This window comes from Lipomyces arxii (assembly GCF_038497795.1).
Source record: "Lipomyces arxii strain Phaff 12-163 unplaced genomic scaffold V1512scaffold_30, whole genome shotgun sequence".
In the NCBI taxonomy this organism is placed as follows: domain Eukaryota; kingdom Fungi; phylum Ascomycota; class Lipomycetes; order Lipomycetales; family Lipomycetaceae; genus Lipomyces; species Lipomyces arxii.
The window spans coordinates 49558-69854 of record NW_027117729.1 but is presented as its reverse complement, the minus strand read 5'-3'; the positions used below and the strand labels follow the sequence as shown (position 1 = coordinate 69854).

At 42.1% G+C, this 20297-nt stretch overlaps 9 protein-coding genes across 9 annotated transcripts; 4 read left to right on the top strand and 5 right to left on the bottom strand.

Annotated features, from left to right (window-relative positions):
* Positions 1–269: 269 nt before the first annotated feature.
* On the top strand, positions 270–1739 carry V1512DRAFT_288170 (uncharacterized protein). The gene is made up of 4 exons (XM_066918133.1): positions 270–528; positions 578–767; positions 821–963; positions 1016–1739. Exons 1-4 carry the CDS (start codon positions 347–349, stop codon positions 1578–1580), a joined length of 1080 nt encoding a protein of 359 aa, XP_066769305.1. The 5' UTR covers positions 270–346; the 3' UTR covers positions 1581–1739.
* Positions 1422–2811, bottom strand: V1512DRAFT_278290 (casein kinase II, regulatory subunit). The gene is made up of 4 exons (XM_066917956.1): positions 2549–2811; positions 2339–2491; positions 2182–2291; positions 1422–2131 (listed from the first exon to the last, which is right to left on the bottom strand). The coding sequence occupies exons 1-4, from the start codon at positions 2580–2582 to the stop codon at positions 1742–1744; spliced, it is 687 nt and encodes a 228-aa protein (XP_066769304.1). The 5' UTR covers positions 2583–2811; the 3' UTR covers positions 1422–1741.
* Positions 2709–6010, top strand: V1512DRAFT_278289 (TUP1-like enhancer of split-domain-containing protein). The gene is made up of 5 exons (XM_066917955.1): positions 2709–2935; positions 2981–3055; positions 3104–3247; positions 3300–5112; positions 5159–6010. The coding sequence occupies exons 1-5, from the start codon at positions 2899–2901 to the stop codon at positions 5880–5882; spliced, it is 2793 nt and encodes a 930-aa protein (XP_066769303.1). The 5' UTR covers positions 2709–2898; the 3' UTR covers positions 5883–6010.
* V1512DRAFT_230529 (ABC-2 type transporter-domain-containing protein) lies at positions 5883–10921 on the bottom strand. The gene is made up of 6 exons (XM_066913957.1): positions 10243–10921; positions 10110–10192; positions 8428–10063; positions 8038–8380; positions 6153–7989; positions 5883–6109 (listed from the first exon to the last, which is right to left on the bottom strand). Exons 1-5 carry the CDS (start codon positions 10788–10790, stop codon positions 6172–6174), a joined length of 4428 nt encoding a protein of 1475 aa, XP_066769302.1. The 5' UTR covers positions 10791–10921; the 3' UTR covers positions 5883–6109; positions 6153–6171.
* A 947-nt stretch (positions 10922–11868) lies between these two features.
* On the bottom strand, positions 11869–13705 carry V1512DRAFT_268069 (uncharacterized protein). Its single transcript, XM_066917400.1, has one exon. It carries the CDS (start codon positions 13468–13470, stop codon positions 12130–12132), a length of 1341 nt encoding a protein of 446 aa, XP_066769301.1. The 5' UTR covers positions 13471–13705; the 3' UTR covers positions 11869–12129.
* A 48-nt stretch (positions 13706–13753) lies between these two features.
* V1512DRAFT_278286 (uncharacterized protein) lies at positions 13754–14425 on the top strand. The gene is made up of 2 exons (XM_066917954.1): positions 13754–14046; positions 14097–14425. Exons 1-2 carry the CDS (start codon positions 13793–13795, stop codon positions 14350–14352), a joined length of 510 nt encoding a protein of 169 aa, XP_066769300.1. The 5' UTR covers positions 13754–13792; the 3' UTR covers positions 14353–14425.
* Positions 14426–14430: 5 nt separating this feature from the next.
* Positions 14431–15717, bottom strand: V1512DRAFT_249969 (uncharacterized protein; the record flags this gene model as incomplete). Its single annotated transcript, XM_066914643.1, has 2 exons — positions 14431–15575; positions 15624–15717. The coding sequence occupies 2 exons, from the start codon at positions 15715–15717 to the stop codon at positions 14431–14433; spliced, it is 1239 nt and encodes a 412-aa protein (XP_066769299.1).
* A 1182-nt stretch (positions 15718–16899) lies between these two features.
* V1512DRAFT_230525 (uncharacterized protein) lies at positions 16900–19042 on the top strand. The gene is made up of 2 exons (XM_066913956.1): positions 16900–17421; positions 17473–19042. The coding sequence occupies exons 1-2, from the start codon at positions 17183–17185 to the stop codon at positions 18836–18838; spliced, it is 1605 nt and encodes a 534-aa protein (XP_066769298.1). The 5' UTR covers positions 16900–17182; the 3' UTR covers positions 18839–19042.
* Positions 18878–20236, bottom strand: V1512DRAFT_268062 (SURF1 family-domain-containing protein). Its single transcript, XM_066917399.1, has 4 exons — positions 19948–20236; positions 19761–19890; positions 19487–19706; positions 18878–19436 (listed from the first exon to the last, which is right to left on the bottom strand). Exons 1-4 carry the CDS (start codon positions 20186–20188, stop codon positions 19050–19052), a joined length of 978 nt encoding a protein of 325 aa, XP_066769297.1. The 5' UTR covers positions 20189–20236; the 3' UTR covers positions 18878–19049.
* Positions 20237–20297: the final 61 nt, after the last annotated feature.

Below are 20297 nucleotides of genomic sequence, written 5' to 3'. Positions count from 1 at the left end.
AAAAAACTTATTCATACTGTTATTAGGCGATATTGCTTAGTAAACGTAAATGCAATGCTTAATTAATGTTTGTGCCATAAAAGCATCATCGTATGGTTATTCCGAAAGCAGAGAAGCATGAACTGGAAACTGACCTTTATAATAGAATCTATTAACTATGTTTAGTAAATGAGAACAGGAAATATGTAGATAAAAATGGAAAGAGGCGTGCGTAGTGTAAATGCGTTTGACGGCACCACAGGTGTGAGAGACATTGTTTTCGACTCGTGTCAGCGTCAGAGCTTTCTGGACAACGTACAGCTGGACCAACAAGTAGCATACAGCAAGCAACAACGTTATATGCAAAATGTCATCGTCCGTTTGTTTAAATTTAGCTCGTTGTAGACCAGTGCCAGCAAATAGAACCAATTGCTTGTTTTCTCTCATGAGAACTTCACCTGCATTGAATGTACGATTTGCATCAAATGATGGTCTGAACTTCTTTCAAGCGCAAACAAGGTATGCAAGGCCTGCAAATACTGTTATCAAGTAAGATATTGTGTGTACAGGTAAGTGCTTTTTGCTTATGCAGTAATAGATTTGTTCCTCAGCAAACTGCATACGTGGTTGAACGTATGGGGAAGTTCAGTAGGATTCTGTCACCTGGGATAGCGCTTTTGCTTCCATTTCTTGATAAGATTCAGTACGTAAAGTCATTGAAAGAGTCAGCAATAGAAATTCCAAGTCAGAGTGCAATTACTGCAGACAATGTGACATTGAATATTGATGTGAGTGTTGATGGTTCACGAAATTCATTTTCCCGTTTTCTAAAAACAGCTAGGGCGTTCTTTACATCCGTGTTATCGATGCTTATAAAGCAAGCTATGGAGTTGAAGATGCAGATTACGCGGTACAGCAACTGGCGCAAACTACGATGAGAAGTGAAATAGGACAATTGACCTTAGATCACGTTCTTCGGGAGAGGTTGGTGGTGTATAGCTTAATACTTTATTTCATAATTAACAGACATTTGTAGGCAACAGCTTAACACTCACATTACACAGGCCATAAATGAGGCAGCGACAGACTGGGGTATCACGGTTTTGCGTTATGAGATTAGAGATATTCATCCCCCGGAGAATGTTTTGGAAGCAATGCACAGGCAGGTTTCCGCGGAGCGATCGAAGAGAGCTGAAATATTAGAATCAGAAGGTCAGCGACAGTCCGCCATCAACATTGCCGAAGGTCAGCGCGCATCCGTAATTCTAGCTTCCGAAGCAGAAAAGGCTGAAGTGATTAACAAAGCAGAGGGTGACGCTCAGGCTATTCTTTTAAAAGCTGAAGCGACTGCAGCGGGAATTAAGAGAGTTTCACAAGCGATTTCAGAATCATCGGAGGGTGGTGCAGCGATATCACTAGCAATTGCCGAACAATATGTTGATGCATTTGGAAAATTAGCAAAAGAGTCTACAACAATCGTTTTGCCGTCACAACTCAGTGACGTGGGTTCTTGGATCACTAGTGGCATGGGCATCTATAATCAAATTAAGGACGGGAAACACAAGGATCAAGACGCAAAGTCCGAAAGAATTAGCTCCTGATAGATGGATGATAGGGTCTGTGTATTTCATAATTTGTCTATCGTTTCAAAAACAGTGCATTTTTGTTCGGATGTGTACTTTACTTGCTCGCAAATTAAATTGGTAGCAGTGGTACCAGTACTGGCAGCAATTCTTAAATACATATTGTAATTCCCATAACTTTATTTTTTTCTCTTACTTTCTTCCTCTTCATAGGTTTCCAGTCGTCTGGTTAACTCAGTTCTTCGTAAGTTTTGCCATCTTGCTAGTCTGGCATGCTGATGAACTTTAAAGCCAAAAATGGTTGGCACGAACCGTTCATGCGCACTCTTATTAGGGACAAGATGAGGATAAGCTTGAAACAATAGAAATGGAAAACTGGTTCCAAAGTAAGCACCATCAATAGTAGCAAATCGAGCTAACGGAGGATTGTAAACATCTTCGCATTTCATGCAAAACATCTTTACGGGGGTGGTATGAGGAACATCGCTTAGACCGATCGGTAGCACGGGATGCCGGTTACAAAGAACACGAGGGCAAACTCCAAAATGACCGCTTTTGTATTTTTCAAGCTGCAACCATCAGTCCGTCTTATGCAAGCCATAATCTGATCAAAACGTACCATTTTTTGTAGTCCACGCTGAGTCAGTACATATCGCGCGTGTATTAAGCCGTATAAATGACGAGCTGATTTTTCTATTTGCTCTCTCGTTCGATCATCGCAATCGTGCTCTATTGCATTAAATCCAAGGATCGTGATATTATGTGCGAATACCTACCGAACGAGTCCATGATAAGATCCATCGCGTATTGATAATACTGTACCTCTGAATTTAATCCAGTCATATTAAACCGATCACCGAGAAACTCATCGTCAATCTCACAGAAGAATTCATTCCCTTCAAATCCAAGAAACCAGTCAATCCAGTATGCTGTACCAGTCAGTTTAGAACAGTTGTAGAGTAGTACGGTTATTTAACTGCACTTACTCGGTGACTCGGAATCACGGGAAAAATCATCCATAATGCAGTTTGTTGAGATCAAACTAGAATTATTTTGATGCAACTTTTAATGAACAACTTTGAATGATGAGCATTTAACAGCTGAACGAGAAAAAGTGTTGTAAGTAATATGTAGTAAGTGTATTTGAAACCACAAACGGTAGAAATTGCAGCTTTTTGATTCTGAGTGGCCATGCACATTAACTCTGAGCGTTGCATATTTAAAGGCAGTTTTGTTTACCCCCCAATTCAGATTCGTATGCTTCTATTTTTTACTGTCAATTTCATCAGATTGTTGGATATTTAATGCTCGGTATTACTATAGCATTTAATTTAGAATGTACTATTTAAAGCCTGCATGGCTCAATCATTCGGGTACAACATCATACGCTGATTGTGGTACACTCTAACAAATGCTAGATGGGCAAAAGCACTTTGAAGTTTACTCAGTTCACGTTCATCCGGATGGAACTCGATTAGCATCAGGGGGACTTGGTAATTTCATTACGCCAATGGTATGCAAATCATCTCTAACTGAAGTAGACGCAAAAGTTCGAATATGGTCAACCGCTGCAATATATGATTCTATGCACACCAGAGCTGATGCGAATGGTATAAACAGTAATGAGAGCAACGACAAACGCAAGCACAGGCAGCGTCAACTTTGTAGTATGAGTACACATTCTGGTATAGATGTCATTAGATTATTGGCGTTTGACTATATACTGAAGTAATGAAGGTGCCGTCACTGTTGTGCGCTTCTCCCCCTCTGGGCGTTATCTGGCATCTGGCTCTGATGATCAAGTAATCTTGGTTTGGGAACGTGATGATGAAGGTTACGATTTGCCTAAAAGAGAGTTTGGCGCGCAAGGGGAGACAGATACTGAAAAATGGACCGTAAGAAGGAGATGTGTTGGCCATGACAATGATGTTCAAGATCTAGCTTGGGCGCCTGACTCAAGTATATTAGTGAGCGTTGGTCTTGATAGCGGAATCATCATTTGGAGTGGGGTTACTTTTGAACGTATAAAACGTCTTGACATTCACCAATCGCACGTCAAAGGAATAACATTTGATCCCGCAAACCGCTATTTTGCAACTGCGTCTGACGACAGGACCATCAAGATTGTGCGTTATCATCGAACTTCTGGCACCGATATGACGTTCTCTATAGATACAACTGTATCAGCTCCGTTTGAAGGTTCGCCGCTTACAACATACTTCCGTAGATGCTCGTGGTCTCCAGATGGTAGTCATATAGCAGCAGCAAATGCTACGAATGGTCCTGTAGCAACAGTTGCAATTGTCAACCGTGGTCTATGGGATAGCGAGATTAATCTTATTGGACATGAGGGGCCAGTTGAGGTTTGCGCATTCTCCCCTAGAATGTTCTCTAAAGCGAAGGGCTCTAAACAACTTGTAACTGTCATTGCCTGCGCAGGTCAAGACAGAGCTCTAAGTGTTTGGAATACGTCAAATCCAAGGCCCATCGTGGTCTCGCAGAATATGGCGGAGAAGGCAATCACTGATCTGGCTTGGGCACCAGATGGGCAGAGACTTTTTGCTAGTTCTTTAGACGGTAGTATACTCGTTTGTGTTTTTGAAGAAGGCGATTTAGGATACATAATACTAGCAGAAGAAAACGAGAAACAGTTGGCGAAGTACGGAGGTGGACGCGAGACAATGAATTTTCCTGAAAGTGTTGATCAACTAGCTTTGGAAGAGCTGTCTGCTAAAAATGAACTTGAAGGGAGCAAAATCCGGATAGAAAATTCGATGAAAAGTGCCTCTGGTATGGATATTTCTTCAGCAGCAGCTTCTAAGCCAATCACTGTCAACGTCACTGTTAAGGATACATCAGAAAATAGCTCCCCTGCGCAACCACTGGAGGCACCATCAAGCCAACGATTAACTCAAAAGGTATCTATCACCAAAGAAGGGCGGAAACGTGTGACGCCGCTCTTGTTGTCAGGCTCTGGCCTAGCATCGTCATCGTCTCAGCCAGTGCCAGTTTTGTCAAATACTGTGACGTCCGTCGCGAATGCACAAGAATATTCCGACCCTTCAACTCGTCTACCTGTCGGTGGAATCAGCTCCTTAGTATTGGGCAACAAGCGTAAATTTGTTGCTGACGCTACAGTTGACTCTAAAACAAATGCGTCTATACGCCCGTCTATATTGTCGCCGGCTACGAGTTTGTCACAAGTCCGGCTATCGACGCCGAAAGTCAAATCGATACTTGTTGCCGATGACCATTTGCCGCTTCTTTTTGAAGTTAGGAATGGCAATGGTGGCGAGAAGGAGCCGACAAGGTTAACGCTTCAACGTCGAGGACGATTGCTATGGAGTAATTACATAGCTAAAACAGTAGTACTTATAACAGGGAACAAGCGTTTCTTGGCGGCAGCTTGTGAAGATGCGACAATTTACATTTACTCGTCTACAGGGCGAGTATTGGTGTCTTCTATTGTGCTTGACTCGACACCGGCGTTTCTAGACTCCGCTGGTACCTTTTTACTATGTTTGACTAGCACAGGATTGTTACATACCTGGTAAGACACGTGTCGTAGAAGTAATTAATGCGGCTGACTCAAGCAGGAATATCTCATCACGAATGGCGTTGCATGCTCCTGTTTCTGTTGCTCCAATTTTAGATTCTGCAGTTTACACTGACTCTATGTTACACAATGCGCCATCGATCACCAAATGCTCGGTGACCGTCACAGGCAGCGCAATTGTCACTTTAGACAACGGAGAGGGCTACACATATTCTGCTAGCATGTTGTCATGGCAACGTGTTTCAGAACCTTGGTGGGCTGTAGCTTCTCAATACTGGGATTCCTCTGGCATGTATAGTAGCGGCAACGCCGTGAGTATGATTGAGCGCCGTACGGATGAAGAGGTAAAAAGAAGTGGAAAAGGGAGGTTTCTTCAAAGACTGGTCAAAAGTGCAATGATGCGTGACGGTTATGAAGGAATTGAGACGGCTGTGTCAATTTCACATCTTGAAAATCGGATTGAAGCAGCCACTTTACTAGGATCGCAAACGGAGTTGAAAACGTACATGATCATATACGCACAGAGGCTTGCAGAGGAGGGTTTGACAGACCGCTTAGAAGAATTATTCAAAATGTTATTAGGGTCAGCGGGAGTCATTGATGAAGAAACTGTAAGTCATGACACTTTGCTTTGTGGTTTGAACAAGCAAGATTTGCTTAAAGAAGTGATTGTTACTGTAGGAAAGTATCGGGAAGTCCAGCACATCACAGTACCTTACGCAAGGTTGCTCGGGGTATTAGACGGAACAATGACCGAAAACTGACAAAAGGCAAACTGCTATCCTTTGTACTATACTATCAAGAGATAATTTAAAGAAAATTGCATCAGAAATGATTTGCAAGACGCACTGCAATATGTTTCAATTTACCAGTAAGACTTATTTTTACCAAAGCTTTTCAACTGTATGCAACCCAAAATTTATGACTGACTGACTTTTGTATTCGTAACATAGTATTATTCAAAAGCTTCAGCAAAGTGACGCGTTGTCCTCTATCAATTAGATTTTGTCCTATTTATACATGAGAACTCTTACCAAAGATACTTCAAACAAATTAGTCATGCTTCTTCTTCCATCGTTTTGGAACCCGCATCAACCAGTAGAGTGCGACTGCCCCAAAACAGTTGAAAACAATGTACACCCACATAAGGCCAAAATTCCTCCATCTATGATGATACGACGAAGACACACTTGCCAAGAAAGTATTTGTACTGCTGACTGTACAAAACTGGCATGCGCTTGTGGCCTCTGGATTCAACAGCTGCCCTCCAGCCACTGCCATATAATCCATCATATATGAACCACAAGTTTCATTTGAAGGAGGATTGAAACGCAGTACTTCAATTGAAGAACACACAACTTGAGTGTTTGCAACGCCGACTGCGAGCATTGCATCAATTAAATATGTGAAAGGGGATACTCTGTACAAAAAGATCCAAAATCCAGGAAGAACACTAGGACTAGCCAGAACACCGCAAAAAATTAACGAAAGAGAAAACAGTAAGTTAGAGATGTTTGCAGCCGTATCAGCCAAGTCAATACCAGCAACAATCATATGAGCAAATGTTGACGTGAACAGATAGAAGGCCATAATCAATAAAAACATAAGGCCTCCACGTTCAGTGACTTGATTTTCAGGCACTGCATTCCGTTGCAATCCAATGGGATAATACCAGCAAAAGAATGTGATGACACCGCACAATATTTGCCATGGAATTTCTGCTGCAAGATTTGCGAGCATGAAAGCCTGCCAAGAATAGGTTTTAGATGGCCGTTCACGAACTTCGTACAAGGATCGCTGAGTCACAAAGTTAGGCATTAGCTGGGCGCATAAATTGCCAAAAATTGTACATAGCATAAAAATAGAAAACATTTGATTTTGCAGTCCTTGCAAACTTGTACCCGCCTTCCAGAAAGAGAATCCTATAAATAGAGCAGATGCAGTACAAAGACCAACTTTAGACCAAATATAAGACGGCGTTCTGAAATACTGCTGACACACCCGAACAAACACTTCAAAAAATTGGACAAGGTAGCCAACCGAGAACTCAGTGTTTGTAGATAAATCTGAACTTGCAGGAAGCTGCGCCAATGTTGTGCGCATTTGATCTATTTCTTCTCTTACAGCAGTGCGCTCAGGACTGTCAAGCCAAACTTGCGCCCAATCTTGCACAGCTACTGAGCCCGGGGCAGCACCGACCACCTCCAACATCCATTCTGCGGGATTTGCAGACGGTGGACATGGATGAGCGCCATTTCTCTCAAAATAGTTTGTCAATGTCGACGAGTTTCCACCAATATCACCAAAGTAAACGGTTTTGCCTCCTGCGACCAAGAACAGCAAGCGGTCAAACTCCTGGAACAATACGGCAGAAGGCTGGTGGATTGTACAGAGAATAGCTTGGCCATTATTTGCTAGCTTTCGCATTAAAGAGCAAATTGACCACGCTGTCTGCGAGTCCAAGCCAGATGTGGGCTCATCAAGGAACAATAAAAGCTGAGGCTTAGCAGCAAGTTCCACACCTATAGTCAATCGCTTGCGCTGCTCCACATTCAATCCTTCTCCTGGGACGCCAACGACAGCGTCGGCATAAGCTTCCATCTCAAGAATGCGAATGACCTCGTCCACATAAGCTACTTTTTCAGCGTGAGGTACGGAGCTTGGTTGACGGAGCACAGCAGAAAATCGTAAAGCTTCACGAACAGTTGACGTTGACAGATGAAGATCCTGCTGTTGCACGTAACCCGTCTTACGTTGAAATGACGAATCACGTGGATGCCCATTGACGAGCATATCCCCTGTAACAACACCCATGGTCACGCGGGAAGCCAAGACATCAAGCAAAGTCGTTTTGCCGGCTCCAGAAGATCCCTAAAGCGTAAACAACAAGCATTCACAATAATAACTACTATTACTCACCATAAGCGCCGTCAAAGTTCCAGGTTTAACAAACCCATCAACAACATTGAGTAATCTCCGCGGTTCTCCCTTGATTTTAATATCATAGCATACATCTTTCCAAAAAAATATATCTGTTTGTCGTTGCAAATTAATTTCCTTAGACGAAGAACTGGACTCAACATGTTCCTTGGTGTTTGACAAAGCGCTTTCTTCATCGTTTGCTGTTCTAGTTACGACAGGCAATTCTCCCCGTTTAAATACCAAAACCTCGCCTTTAGAACGAGCAGCCGCGATATACTCAGTCGTCAAAAGATGAAATGCACAGAATCCAATTGTGAATGCTATAAGAATGCCAAAGTTTCTATAATGTCAGTTGATTTAACGCTATAGAAAACCTAGTCTTCTTACCTCCACAGATGGCGATCATAATATTCAAAGCTTTCTCCAATATAATCGTCTCCCAACACATAATCTTGACCTGGGCGTGATCCAACAACAGAGCATATTCTTGACAGAGGGTCCACGTCGTCGTAACCAGGTCCGGATGGAACGTAAGCGCTGCAAGAGTACCTTCGGCCCCGAAATTCATTGATCATCAAGCTCTCAAATGCATATGCAATTGGATCAAGATAGTTTAACCACCGAAACCAAGGATGCATGTCACGCGGTGGGATTGTGAAACCTGTATAAATGACAAGGATCAATATAAGCACACCAGCTGGGGCCATTGCCTGCGAAATTGAACGCGAGACTGAACCAATACTTCTGAAAATCATTGACATCGACATCACAATTGTAAAACTAAACAGTAAAAAAATAAAGAAAGCGCCAACTTCTCGCCTCAGGTTTGTCATGAAGTATAACGTTAGGTTAAAAGCGATAGCAACCAATATTTTGAGAGGCAAATCACAAATCATGGATGATACTGCTTCAGCAAAAGGATGGTAATACGCATACCTAGTATGTTTCTCCACAATTGGCCGTTGTGTGTAAAGCTGGAGGATTTCAAGAGCCGACGCAAAAGCGTTCAGTAGAATTGCAAAAAACAGAAGTGACCCTCGAAGGTAAAAAGAACCAGTGGTCTTTTGGAGATTATAAAATACTGACGAAACAACGAGCGCCAAGATAACATTGGAAATAATAGTGGTAAAGAACAGTGTGAGATCGCCACGAAGACGCTGAAATCCCCGCATGATACATAATTTGATCTGCATACTGACAGAAATGGTGTAAGGAGAGCTAACGCTAATATGCTGTGACTGATTTGCTTTGCGAGAGTCAACAAAATAGTCAAATGAGTGTCCACTGAGAGGATACTGATCGTTGAATTCGTCAATTTCTTGGCGAACAGAAGCACACAGTGTGCTAGCTTTCCATCTTGCAGCAAACTCGTCTGCAGTGCGAGGGACTCTGTTCTCAAAGCCTGGCTTAACCATTCGCTCAGCAGGACTTGTGAGCGACGTAAGAAAATCACCAGTAGTCTGTCGGCTAGGACAAGTGAAGCCCATATCAAAAAAGTATTGCTTTGCTGTAGTGGTCGAACCAAAATAAATCTGTCTACCTTCATAAAGTACAATGACCTTATCAAATTCATCGTAGGCATCCTGCGAGGCTTGATAAAGCGAGACGAGAGAAGTAGTCTTAGTGGTGCGAGCAAACAGTTTGAGATTTCTTATGAACGTCAAAGCGGTTGCAGAATCGAGACCACGAGTCGAGTTGTCCCAGCATTGCAATGGAGCGCCACCAAGCATTGCCTCTGCAATAGAAACACGTTTTCGCTCTCCTCCTGAAACTCCACGAACAAAATCGTCGCCAACTTTAGTGTTGATGGTGTGACTTAAACCTAACATTGCCATAACAACATCGCGCATATATTCAGCATACTGTTCACGAGTGACTCCAGCTATACGGTTACTGGGGGTACGAGCTAAAGCAGCAAAGTACAGAGTTTGACCGACAGTAAGATGAGGGAAATGCACATCAGTCTCAGCGTTATAAATCACTTCTCCGCGAAACTGGGTCTTCATCAGATGACTTGGAATCCCTGCTCAAATTTAGAAAACACGTTCATCAAATTTCAGAGTACCAACCTTGAAAATTCAACTCTGAGTGCTTGTCGACATGGTAGCCATGTGTCTCTCCAGCGATAGTTTTCAAAAAAGTAGAGCAGCCACTAACGGAATGGTTAGTCTGTTAAAAGATATCGAGGCAATTTGTGCATACGAGCCAGGACGACCAAGAACCATCAGCATCTCTCCTGGTTGAAGAACTCCTTCAAAGTCTTGCAAAATTTGAATTCTACGTTGTGGAGTCTTTTTGACTAATCCTGCAGCTTGAGCACCAAGATGAAGCAAAATATTGACCACAGTTTTCTGATAATCGGCATCGGAGCCAAACCCATATGCACCAAGATTGCGAAATGCAACTCCAGCAGTTCTGGGCCTAAAACGATCAGGTTCACGAGCACCTATATCAAGCATAGACTGAATGAACAGTTTGGGCGAAAATTCCGAGGAGAAAGGGTCAAATCGCGGGTCGCTTGACCCATCGAGGAACGGATTAATTCCGTTTTGAGCACCTTCACCAGTAACAGAAAGATGAGAAATCTGTCTAGCTAAGTTTGTGACAACTTTATCAATTTCTGCGTCTTCATCGTCAGGTGAGTAGAAATCTCCAATGAAGTCGTCGCTATCGTCGTTATCATATGATTGAAGTCCATTACCAGTGTCCGGATCTTCAGGTAGTGCCGACTTTTCAACAGTAGCAGCCATTCTCTAAGAAAACAGAATAACTGAAGTTCGGTGTGTAATTGCTCTTCGTACTGACCTATGCAAGAATTTGAAAGATTGAGCTGAGCTGAATCTTGGACAGTTTTATAAGTTTTGGTTGGACACGAAGTGCACCGCGGCGTTCGACTTCAAGGTTCTCCGAATTTAAAATGACTTGAGGTGCTCAGCCGCACCTGCCGCACTAGTCCTATTTCTGTCTACAACAAGTCTCACTGTGTATGCGAACGCGCTGATTAGGAGTTTTGCTGACATCTCAATGAATCTGTCATTTATGCTTGTAATGCTGACGTGTCTTTCGCTATATTAAGTAATTTAATCGGCACTTAAATTGCCCTTTTTTCAATACATTTCTACAGCTTGAAACGACTTGTTTAAACCTTACAATTAGTGTTTATATTTTCGGCGCCGCATCATCCATGATCCGCGCCGCATATTGTGCGTGATTTTTTAACCTCGGCGGTCCAGATCACCCTAAATTACTCTCGGGCCTCGGGTCTCTCTTCAATGCCGCTTGCTCGTAATCGTTTAGCACTCTTGGGTTTTAAAGTTCAGCACTTAGAAGTCTATATCCGAGACGCTCTGGTTGAAATTCCTGCCTGACGACAATCCGTTTGTCTTATCAGCTGCGACTAGATTTACACTTTACACACTAATGGTTTAGTCTCGTAGCCTGTCCGGGGTTCGCTCAATGTGTATGTATCTACACGGCGATGTCTTTTGGTCATTCATGTAAATTTAATTGTGCCCTAAATAAATTGCTTGTTCCATTGGACAAGTTTCCATATTTCTGTGACCAAGACTTCTTGTGACAAATTGCATTCCAAAGAACACGAGAAAAGACACATTTCTTTAAAAAAAACAATTGCTAAAAACACAGTAGTATAGGACAGCGACTCAAACTCGGAATTTGACGATGTTCATCGCAGTCTACAACACACCTTGTTTACCCTAAACCACTGCGGATATAGATGGTTTTGAGACATTGGATATTAAAAATGTTGATTTGTATATATTGTAGAAGAACAGTAGCAGCAAATTGACGAGATATTCTATAATAAGCTTAATAGTTTAATTCTCAGTTGATTAAATTTAATGAATTCATCTTACTTTTAAACAACTGACTTGCTAAAATTTTGCAAGTACACACTTTTAGCTGATCCAACAATGTAGGAGGACAGGAAAAAAGCAATTGTCATATTTAGTCCAACAGTAACACCACTGTGCAGTGGTCAACACAAACCTAGTCACCAATGACATTAATCAGGAAATAAACGGACTTTATTGAGACGCTTGCTACTTTGAACGCCGAAGTTTGATACTATTAATGCTTTGAATGATATCGTTGACTGCGATGCCCCTTGAGAAGTAGCTGTGATTGCCATGCCTTTTCGGAAAATCCCCAAAGACATCTTTTCACACCCCCAGGTAGACGCGCATTACCAGAGTCAACTTTTTGGAACGAACAAGAAAAGCTCAAATTATGACGCACGGCGCTCTTCCAACGTTTTGCATTGTGTGGATTAGGATCTGTGAGAGAGAAAAAAGGAAATCTCCAAGCAATAAATTCGTAGATGTCTTCGATCTTTAGTACATGATTAGATGGCGCGGCACAAATAAGAGCAAGCGCAATTAGTTGAGAGTACGGATGAGGCGGACGGCGGTTACCGTACCACGGAAGATTGATTATCTCGTGAAAAGGAGTATTCCGGCAAGTTCGATAAGATGCACCATTGGTAACCTTTGTGTAGAACAGTGAATTATCTGTATTGGCCATCGCTTTTGACTCAGCTCTGTTGTAGCGTTCGGGAACCGTACCAGGCTCGTATACGATGCGAGCTGAGCCTATCACTTTTGTGTGTACAAGCTTTATAGTAAGTTTTTTTACAGCCAGCGCCAGCGATAGCTCCGATTCAGTTTGGTGTATAGACAAGGAAGGATTCAGCGTAAAATCATTGTCTGCTTGCTGAGCACATTGCGTGTCAACATTGCTATCACCGTCATCCTCCTCTTCGTTCTCTTCCTCATCCTCGTCCTCCTCTTCTTCGTTGTCCTCATTATCATCGTCTTCTTCATAATCGCCATCTACCTCCTCAGCTTCATATTCGCGATTATTGTGATGTGAGTCAATTTCATAATTCACTCTGTCACCGACTGTGCTATTCGAAATGTTGTTGTCTTCGATCTGACTGTCGTCACAATCGCTGTCTTCATTCTCATAATCGTCCTGACTCAAGCAATGCTGACTCATATCAGATAGGAAGCTTGCATCAATTTTATAAGTATCTATATTGTCACATGCTCTGCTGTAACTTTTCAGGTTCCGACTAGTCGCAATGTCATTCGGATCAACTTCTGGCCCGTAATCTTCGTCCCTGTCACTACTATAAAATGGCTGACTGCAAGACCAATCCAATTCGGAAATCTTTGTGTCGATACTGTTTGACAAGAGAAGATCTCCGACTGAACAGTATGCAATCTGCTTATGAACTTCTGCTGGTTGGGAAGGTACGACAACTGGAAGTGGAAACCAATTGTAATTAGACACAGAATCAAGATCAGACAAATCAGTTGTAGTAGAGTATGATATTGTTGGAGCTGATGAACAAGGCGATAGGTTTGAGAAATGATCAGGATCACCAGAATCAACGAGATAACAGTCCATTTCTTACGGTTAGAGTTGAACAAACAGAAACAAAAAATCAGAACAGGAGGAATTCAGGCATGATATTTATGTTTTCAAATTTCAAATCCTCGTATGAGGCCATCCTCAATTAGGAATTCTATCACATTTTTCTTAAACACGATGTTTTACCATTTGATCCGCTAAAGCGGTCTCTCTTACTTCACGATGCGTTCTTGACACCATCGCGCATAGAAGTTACCCCTAACCCTGGTAAATAGTGAGAATCAAAAGGCTTTGTCGCGTCCACTTCACGCGTTAGTTTGTCATGTCTACCTACACTCAATAGCTGTGTTAGACTCTAATGAGTGTGTATGAGACTAAACGCGTGTTTCTTGATAGTCAGACGCGTCTTTTAGATGCGCCACTACGCCCGCCCCGCCCATTTGACTTAACAGAGCTTGACATGGGTCTACTTGAGCGGCTGAATACGATTCAGCGAGCTCATAATCGACGCGTCTATTCTAGTCAGGCTTTACATCACGCTGCTGTTCAGATTGAACGATTACACCGCAAAAGGCGGCGACGACGCATTTTGCGCCAATCTACAGTAACTATGTGAGTTTAATAATTAATTGTTTGGAAGTCAGTGCTCTAATCGACGTTAGACCTAATACCGACACTACAATCAAAGCCCATAACGCGGTCAACATCGCTGATCGTACACGTCTACGTGACAGTGTGAGCGGTTTAAGTGCTGCTTTGACGGGGGCACGTGCGAGACAGGCTCAGATCGCATCGGTGCGGGCAATTCTCGGCCAGTTTCAAGATCCAGTTCATTCCGTTCAACCCAATATTGACATTTCCGCTGAGGTTGGGCGCACGCGGCTTCTACTAGCTAGACTTACAGGACGGCTTCAGTAGAATAGAATGTACTTCCACTTAAATAAAGTTAGCCCTACAAATCATACATGTTTAAGGTATTAATAACATCATCATTATTTACACATAGGACTGCGCAAAATTCTGTGCTTGTTGCTTATTAAATGTTTGTGTAGCATGCACCTCACATACCCACCGATCGTCTATCTCATAGTAGTCTTCAACTAGATTTACTCCACATTCCCAACACCGAAAACAAGCCGAATGCGTTCGGCGACCGCACTCAAGCTCAACGCATGAACCTTCAATCCCTTTGCCACATGAAACGCATATGCTCATATTGAGTTCATGATAGTGCTGTTCACAATACGGCTGTCCTGAATGCACATAAAACTCGCCAGAAGGAAATAGGCTTCCACAGCTTGCACATTTGAAACAGTTTTTATGCCACTTTCCTTCAATCCTTCCATCTGCGCATCTCACACTTCTGCCTGTAATTTTGCATCCACATGCCCTACATCCACTAGTCGATGGAGAATTGCTTACTAACGACTGCAGCAAATCTGGTTGTGGATCTTCTGATGGGACTTGTTTACCGATTCTAGCTTGCATTAGAGACAAAATCCGTGATGCATGGTCCAATTTGTCCCAGTCTTTGCTTTCACTATCCGCATCGCTGGAGCTAGACTGACTAGTTCGAACATTACTGTTTTTACTTGACATACTTGCTTTGCTACTTGACCTTGTACTAGAACTTATACTGCTGTCAATGTCAACAGTGCCGGGTTCCGCAATTGGTGCTCCTGAGCCTGCCTCGCAACCCGGGTTCTGACCATCAATAGACTTTTGAAGCTCTTGTTGCTTTCCCGCTGTCTCAAACTGTCGTCGTTCATTTGATGAACTATACCTCCGAGATATAGTCAGTGCTTTTGGCGCATTTCTCTTTGGACGTAAGTATTGCTGCAATTCCTCATTTTTAAGTGGCAGCCTCCTCCGTGATTTGTCGGCCCATTTAGATTGTTTGCTTCCAAGGTCATCCGTCGAATGACAGTCACCAAAACCAGCCAGTTCATAGACATTCGGAACCACCGGGCCGTTAGAAGTTGGGAATGGAGGAAATGCATAATCCATATTCTTGTGACTGCGGTGGTTCATGATTTTGAATTTGTTTGAATTACTACTCGAACAATTCGAGAACTCCGAGTCCAATGATCGCGCCGAGTTTGGAGATTCATCTGCCAAGGAGTTGATGTTGTAGAATCTGTCTATGACTGTTAATTCATCATGCGAAGGTATCCATTTACCTAACGTACTAGCAACGGTTGAGTCTATCTTCAAAATTGGCGCTCTTTTCTCGGTTTTGCTGCCTATATCTGTCGGTACTGGTCTTAATGATAAAAACTTCATCGCACAGAAATCAATACATTTGGTATATTGTGAGTAAAAATTCAAGCTTGCTGCCTTTGACGCGTAACCCTTGCTGATAGCCCTAGCCCTTGAAATAGCGAACGCGACAATTTATAGTTTAACTGCGGCTTAGAATAAAGTACAAAAGATGGGTGAACCGACTTTGAGCGAACCACCTTCTTAAAGAGCAAAAAGTACACGACAGAACTGCCGAGTATTGGCTTTAAGAATGCTCGATCAATGTTAAGATGAAGATGCTTGTTATGACAGATTTCTCAGAAAATTTAAATGGACCCAATCCCTTGGGATGGCATCCTAATTCATCACAGGCCTATCTGCAATCTAACTTTTGTTATGATTTCCCTGACCTGCTTTAAAGTTTGTTCGGTAAGTTCTTAATCATTGTGTCATCCGAGATATGAGATCGGGCACCATCATCAGAACTCGCATGAAAGTTTGTAGCTCATACTAGAACACCAGCTTTATAAGGTCCGATTTGTAACAAATTATGTTTGATCTTATACAATTTAGGCACAAGTCTGATAGCACATGTAATAAGTTGAAACATCAATTAGCACATCTTGCCGGTTCTAGTACTTTTCCTATATCACGGTAAGGTTTACATTCCAAAAAGACCGTTTGTTTTTATTACTGTTGATTATCTTTTTGCATATAATTGAGAGTCGTACGCAAAAGTCCACATTTCTCAAAAAAGGTCTAGCGTCAAAATGTAGAGTCTAGCAGTAGACGCCATACACGTATTTCGCCTAACTAACTACCACAAATAAAATTAGCCTTCACTATAAATACGCACAACGGCTGACCAATACGGCTTAAACACTTCACTCTCTCTAGCAGTCAGCAGTAAGACAAATTTATTTTAAAGAGAGCAAGTGCAAGTCATATTAAGCATTGACTTGTAAGTTTTGCACGTATCCGCCATTCAGGTGGTCTTGACATTTTCCCGACAAACCTTACTTACTCCTTATCGCAGCCGTAGTCTTCTGGTATTCGTTGAGTAGAATGGTTGGTGGGGCATTGCGGACCGTGTATGCAGTTATGACTTTTATGCCATATAGATCTAGTAATTAATTAATTATATTCCATATAATTCAAAACAGAACGACCTTGATTGTCTACTATATAAGACTCCCTATATTCCTACATAAATTCACTCATCCACCATTTCCTCCTTCTAATTACCAGTTGCTTCGCTTACTTAAGAAACTTTTTGATTTTTCGACTTTTCGTTAAATCTATTAACTTCTTTTTGATCAATTGTTTGCTGGATAGGTTTTCCCATCCAGTATAATCACAGTCCACAACGTTTTCGAATTTACTTGGTTCCGCGCACCACCCCTACCAATCTTCTCGCTCATCCGCTGCTGCGTCCGGTGAGAATAACAAAGCAACTGCTTGAATAATTAGATCTCTGTTATCAATTTTAAAAACTCCAATTTCAGAAATGGCACCGCACGCTCTTGATGAGGGTGCAAGTTCTTCTACTGAGGTACCTGAAGTTCTTTCTGGATATACATCTGTCAATGTATTTTCCGATCGTGCTAAGGTTGAAGATGGATATCTTTATTCTGATTACACTTACGAAAATGCAACTGTCAAACGTGTTCCTGGTGGAAAGTTTGAGGTTACTCCTACTAAGGTAGACTATCAGTTCAAGGTGGATATGAAAGTTCCGAGGACTGGGTATGTTCAGTACTTTCTGGGCTAAGTGTATTTATTTTAACGCAAACGTAGCCTTATGTTAGTTGGTTTAGGTGGAAACAATGGTAGTACCCTTACTGGAACTATCCTTGCCAATCGTTATGGCATTAAATTTCACACTAAAAATGGCTTTCAGAAGCCCAACTACTACGGGTCGGTTACTCAGGCTTCAACTTTGAAACTTGGTGTTGACGAAGAGGGCAAAGATGCTTATGCGCCTTTCAATGAGATTCTTCCTATGTTGCACCCCAATGACATTGTCATGGGTGGATGGGACATTAACTCTGCAAATCTTGCAGAAGCGATGACTCGTTCTAAGGTTTTGGACTACGACATTCAGCGTCAGATCGCTAAGTATATGGCCCAGATTACCCCTTTGCCTTCTATCTACTACCCGGATTTCATTGCTGCTAATCAGTCTGACCGTGCTGACAATTTGATTGATGGTGATTCTAAGTGGGATCACGTTCAGCGTATTCGTCAGGATATTAAAGATTTCAAGACTAAGAATGAGCTTGAAAAGGTCATTGTTGTCTGGTCTGCCAATACCGAGCGGTACTCTGATATCGTCGAAGGTGTCAATGATACTGCTGAGAATTTGATCAACTCCATTAAGACTTCTCATTCTGAAGTCGCGCCTTCTACTGTCTTTGCAGTTGCTTGCATCCTCGATGGTGTTCCTTTCATCAACGGTTCGCCTCAGAACACATTTGTTCCTGGGTGTATTCAGCTTGCAGAGCAGCACAAGTCGTTCATTGGCGGTGACGATTTCAAGTCTGGCCAGACCAAGATCAAGTCTGTTCTTGCTCAATTTTTAGTTGATGCTGGTATCCGCCCGCTTTCAATTGCCTCGTACAATCATCTTGGAAACAACGATGGTTTCAACTTGTCTGCTCCTCAGCAATTTCGTTCGAAGGAAATTTCAAAGAAATCTGTTGTTGACGATATGATTGCTTCTAACCAAATCTTGTACAACAAGGAGAACGGAAATACGATTGATCATTGTATTGTTATCAAGTATGTTCCTGCTGTCGGTGATTCAAAGGTTGCCATGGATGAGTACTACTCGGAGCTCATGATGGGTGGACATAATACTATTTCTATCCATAATGTGTGTGAAGACTCTCTTTTGGCGTCTCCTTTGATCATTGATCTTGCAGTTATGTGCGAATTTTTCTCTCGTGTCACGTACAAGTTAAAAGAATCTGATGAAGAATATGAGAAGTTCTATCCAGTCTTGTCTGTTCTATCTTATTGGTTGAAGGCGCCTCTTGCTCGTCCGGGTACTGAAGCAGTGAACGGTTTGAACAAGCAGCGTACTGCTCTTGAAAACCTTTTCCGTGCTTTTGTTGGTCTTGGTTCTCAGAACGAACTCAAACTTGAAGAGAGACTCTGGTGATGCAGTCATAATATACCTTTTAATGGGTAGGGGTGGTGCGCAAAACTCCCGACTAATATTCTAAAGAGTTGTCTTTTTATTTTTCACAGTTCGCTTCTCGATAACTCTTTTGTGTTTATTTTTATTCTCAGTGGGAGAGCAAGTTTGGATGATAAGAAAAAAAAAATATTCCTTATTTTAAAATATAAAATTTTTTCTTCGGAACTGTTCGTCATGAGTAGTATTTTAAATGTTTGAGCTTGTTCGCCTTTTCTGTTTTTGGAGCTCTCCACATGATAACAAACATTATGGATGTTGCCAGGCAAACACCAAACCATGTTGCTATATACTGAGCATGATTGTTTTTGAGATCAATGCGAGGTGGTCTGCCAATTGGGATGCCAGCCATTGCCAACACTTCCCAGGTTGAAAAGGTATCTGCTTCAGTATACTGAGTGTCTAGCTCTTCAATAATAACAGGTTGTGAGCCCGTCATTTTAGCAAACTCTGGCACATCAACAAAAAAAAACAAGCCTTTCTCTGGTTCGTTATCTGGCGTAAAATAATTTCTGTTAGCCGGCAATTTTATCAGACCTTCAACGTAAGTAGCTTCAGTGGGCTGGCAAGTTCTTCAGTATAAAATAACTACAAAAATCATCAAGTGCGTACCAGCGCTTTTGGATTTCGCTTTCGTCTATCGGCCATGTCCTTTCGAATCCAGCCTCTATTGACTAAGATTGTGGTTCCGTTTTCACGTTGCAGCGGTGTGATAACATTGTATCCGTTTTCTCCCTCATAGAGACGAGGTCCCACCAAAATTTCCTTGTCGTGTAAAAACTTTCCTTTAGCAATTACGCGTCGGTATTGCATGGTGGCAGCAACTTCAGGACTGTGTGTTCAACATTAGCATGATTGAACTGATCGTACGCAATTCTTGACACACTTTACTTCGGGTGGGAGTATCAAAGGCGGTAGAATAAGTCTGTTTTCGTATTCTGCAATCAAGTCTGTCTTCCACTTCAATCGCTTGATTTGCCAGTATCCGAGTCCAAATGATATAATTGGCATTAATACTGCATCCAAGAAAGTCAATACCTTTTTTGTCGCTATAACGAAGCAAAGTAACATACACATCAACGACATCACCGTGACACGACGAATTTGAAATTTCGGCTTTGTTTTGACTGCTTCCCAATCTGTAGTCGATATTATGGTCCGTTTGCTATCCAATAGCCCGTACTTAGACAAAGGAATAAGATTTGTCGCGGTTGGTCTAAATTGACCCGACCGCACAAACACTACACTTTCGTATACATTCCAGACACTACTTAATTTTTTTTTGCAGCATTGTGCTTTAATTAAAGACATCATTTGCCTGCTAAGTGTTTTTTATGCTTGAGTCAGATTGTAGAGCGCATCCCCATATTCATGCCGCGAACAACCTTTTTCGTAAATTGGTTACCCGGCTCATATGCTACAC

What these genes read in the sequence shown, in the direction of transcription:
- V1512DRAFT_288170 (XM_066918133.1), top strand. Translation starts at nt 347, where the DNA reads ATGTCATCGTCCGTTTGTTTAAATTTAGCTCGTTGTAGACCAGTGCCA. An exon ending in CCTGCAAATACTGTTATCAA is followed by an intron (nt 529 to 577) that starts GTAAGATATTGT and finishes ATGCAGTAATAG; the next exon opens with ATTTGTTCCTCAGCAAACTG. An exon ending in GATCACGTTCTTCGGGAGAG is followed by an intron (nt 964 to 1,015) that starts GTTGGTGGTGTA and finishes AGACATTTGTAG; the next exon opens with GCAACAGCTTAACACTCACA.
- V1512DRAFT_268062 (XM_066917399.1), bottom strand. Translation starts at nt 20,188, where the DNA reads ATGATGTCTTTAATTAAAGCACAATGCTGCAAAAAAAAATTAAGTAGT. An exon ending in ATACTCCCACCCGAAGTAAA is followed by an intron (nt 19,707 to 19,760) that starts GTGTGTCAAGAA and finishes TTGAACACACAG; the next exon opens with TCCTGAAGTTGCTGCCACCA. An exon ending in AGCGAAATCCAAAAGCGCTG is followed by an intron (nt 19,437 to 19,486) that starts GTACGCACTTGA and finishes AGAACTTGCCAG; the next exon opens with CCCACTGAAGCTACTTACGT.
- V1512DRAFT_230525 (XM_066913956.1), top strand. Translation starts at nt 17,183, where the DNA reads ATGGCACCGCACGCTCTTGATGAGGGTGCAAGTTCTTCTACTGAGGTA. An exon ending in ATGAAAGTTCCGAGGACTGG is followed by an intron (nt 17,422 to 17,472) that starts GTATGTTCAGTA and finishes ACGCAAACGTAG; the next exon opens with CCTTATGTTAGTTGGTTTAG.
- V1512DRAFT_230529 (XM_066913957.1), bottom strand. Translation starts at nt 10,790, where the DNA reads ATGGCTGCTACTGTTGAAAAGTCGGCACTACCTGAAGATCCGGACACT. An exon ending in CTCAGAGTTGAATTTTCAAG is followed by an intron (nt 10,064 to 10,109) that starts GTTGGTACTCTG and finishes AAATTTGAGCAG; the next exon opens with GGATTCCAAGTCATCTGATG. An exon ending in TATGATCGCCATCTGTGGAG is followed by an intron (nt 8,381 to 8,427) that starts GTAAGAAGACTA and finishes CTGACATTATAG; the next exon opens with AAACTTTGGCATTCTTATAG.
- V1512DRAFT_278286 (XM_066917954.1), top strand. Translation starts at nt 13,793, where the DNA reads ATGAGTGTGTATGAGACTAAACGCGTGTTTCTTGATAGTCAGACGCGT. An exon ending in CGCCAATCTACAGTAACTAT is followed by an intron (nt 14,047 to 14,096) that starts GTGAGTTTAATA and finishes AATCGACGTTAG; the next exon opens with ACCTAATACCGACACTACAA.
- V1512DRAFT_278289 (XM_066917955.1), top strand. Translation starts at nt 2,899, where the DNA reads ATGTACTATTTAAAGCCTGCATGGCTCAATCATTCGG. An exon ending in TGCATGGCTCAATCATTCGG is followed by an intron (nt 2,936 to 2,980) that starts GTACAACATCAT and finishes AACAAATGCTAG; the next exon opens with ATGGGCAAAAGCACTTTGAA. An exon ending in ACAGGATTGTTACATACCTG is followed by an intron (nt 5,113 to 5,158) that starts GTAAGACACGTG and finishes TGACTCAAGCAG; the next exon opens with GAATATCTCATCACGAATGG.
- V1512DRAFT_278290 (XM_066917956.1), bottom strand. Translation starts at nt 2,582, where the DNA reads ATGGATGATTTTTCCCGTGATTCCGAGTCACCGA. An exon ending in TCTTATCATGGACTCGTTCG is followed by an intron (nt 2,292 to 2,338) that starts GTAGGTATTCGC and finishes TTAATGCAATAG; the next exon opens with AGCACGATTGCGATGATCGA. An exon ending in AGCGTGGACTACAAAAAATG is followed by an intron (nt 2,132 to 2,181) that starts GTACGTTTTGAT and finishes TGATGGTTGCAG; the next exon opens with CTTGAAAAATACAAAAGCGG.
- V1512DRAFT_268069 (XM_066917400.1), bottom strand. Translation starts at nt 13,470, where the DNA reads ATGGACTGTTATCTCGTTGATTCTGGTGATCCTGATCATTTCTCAAAC.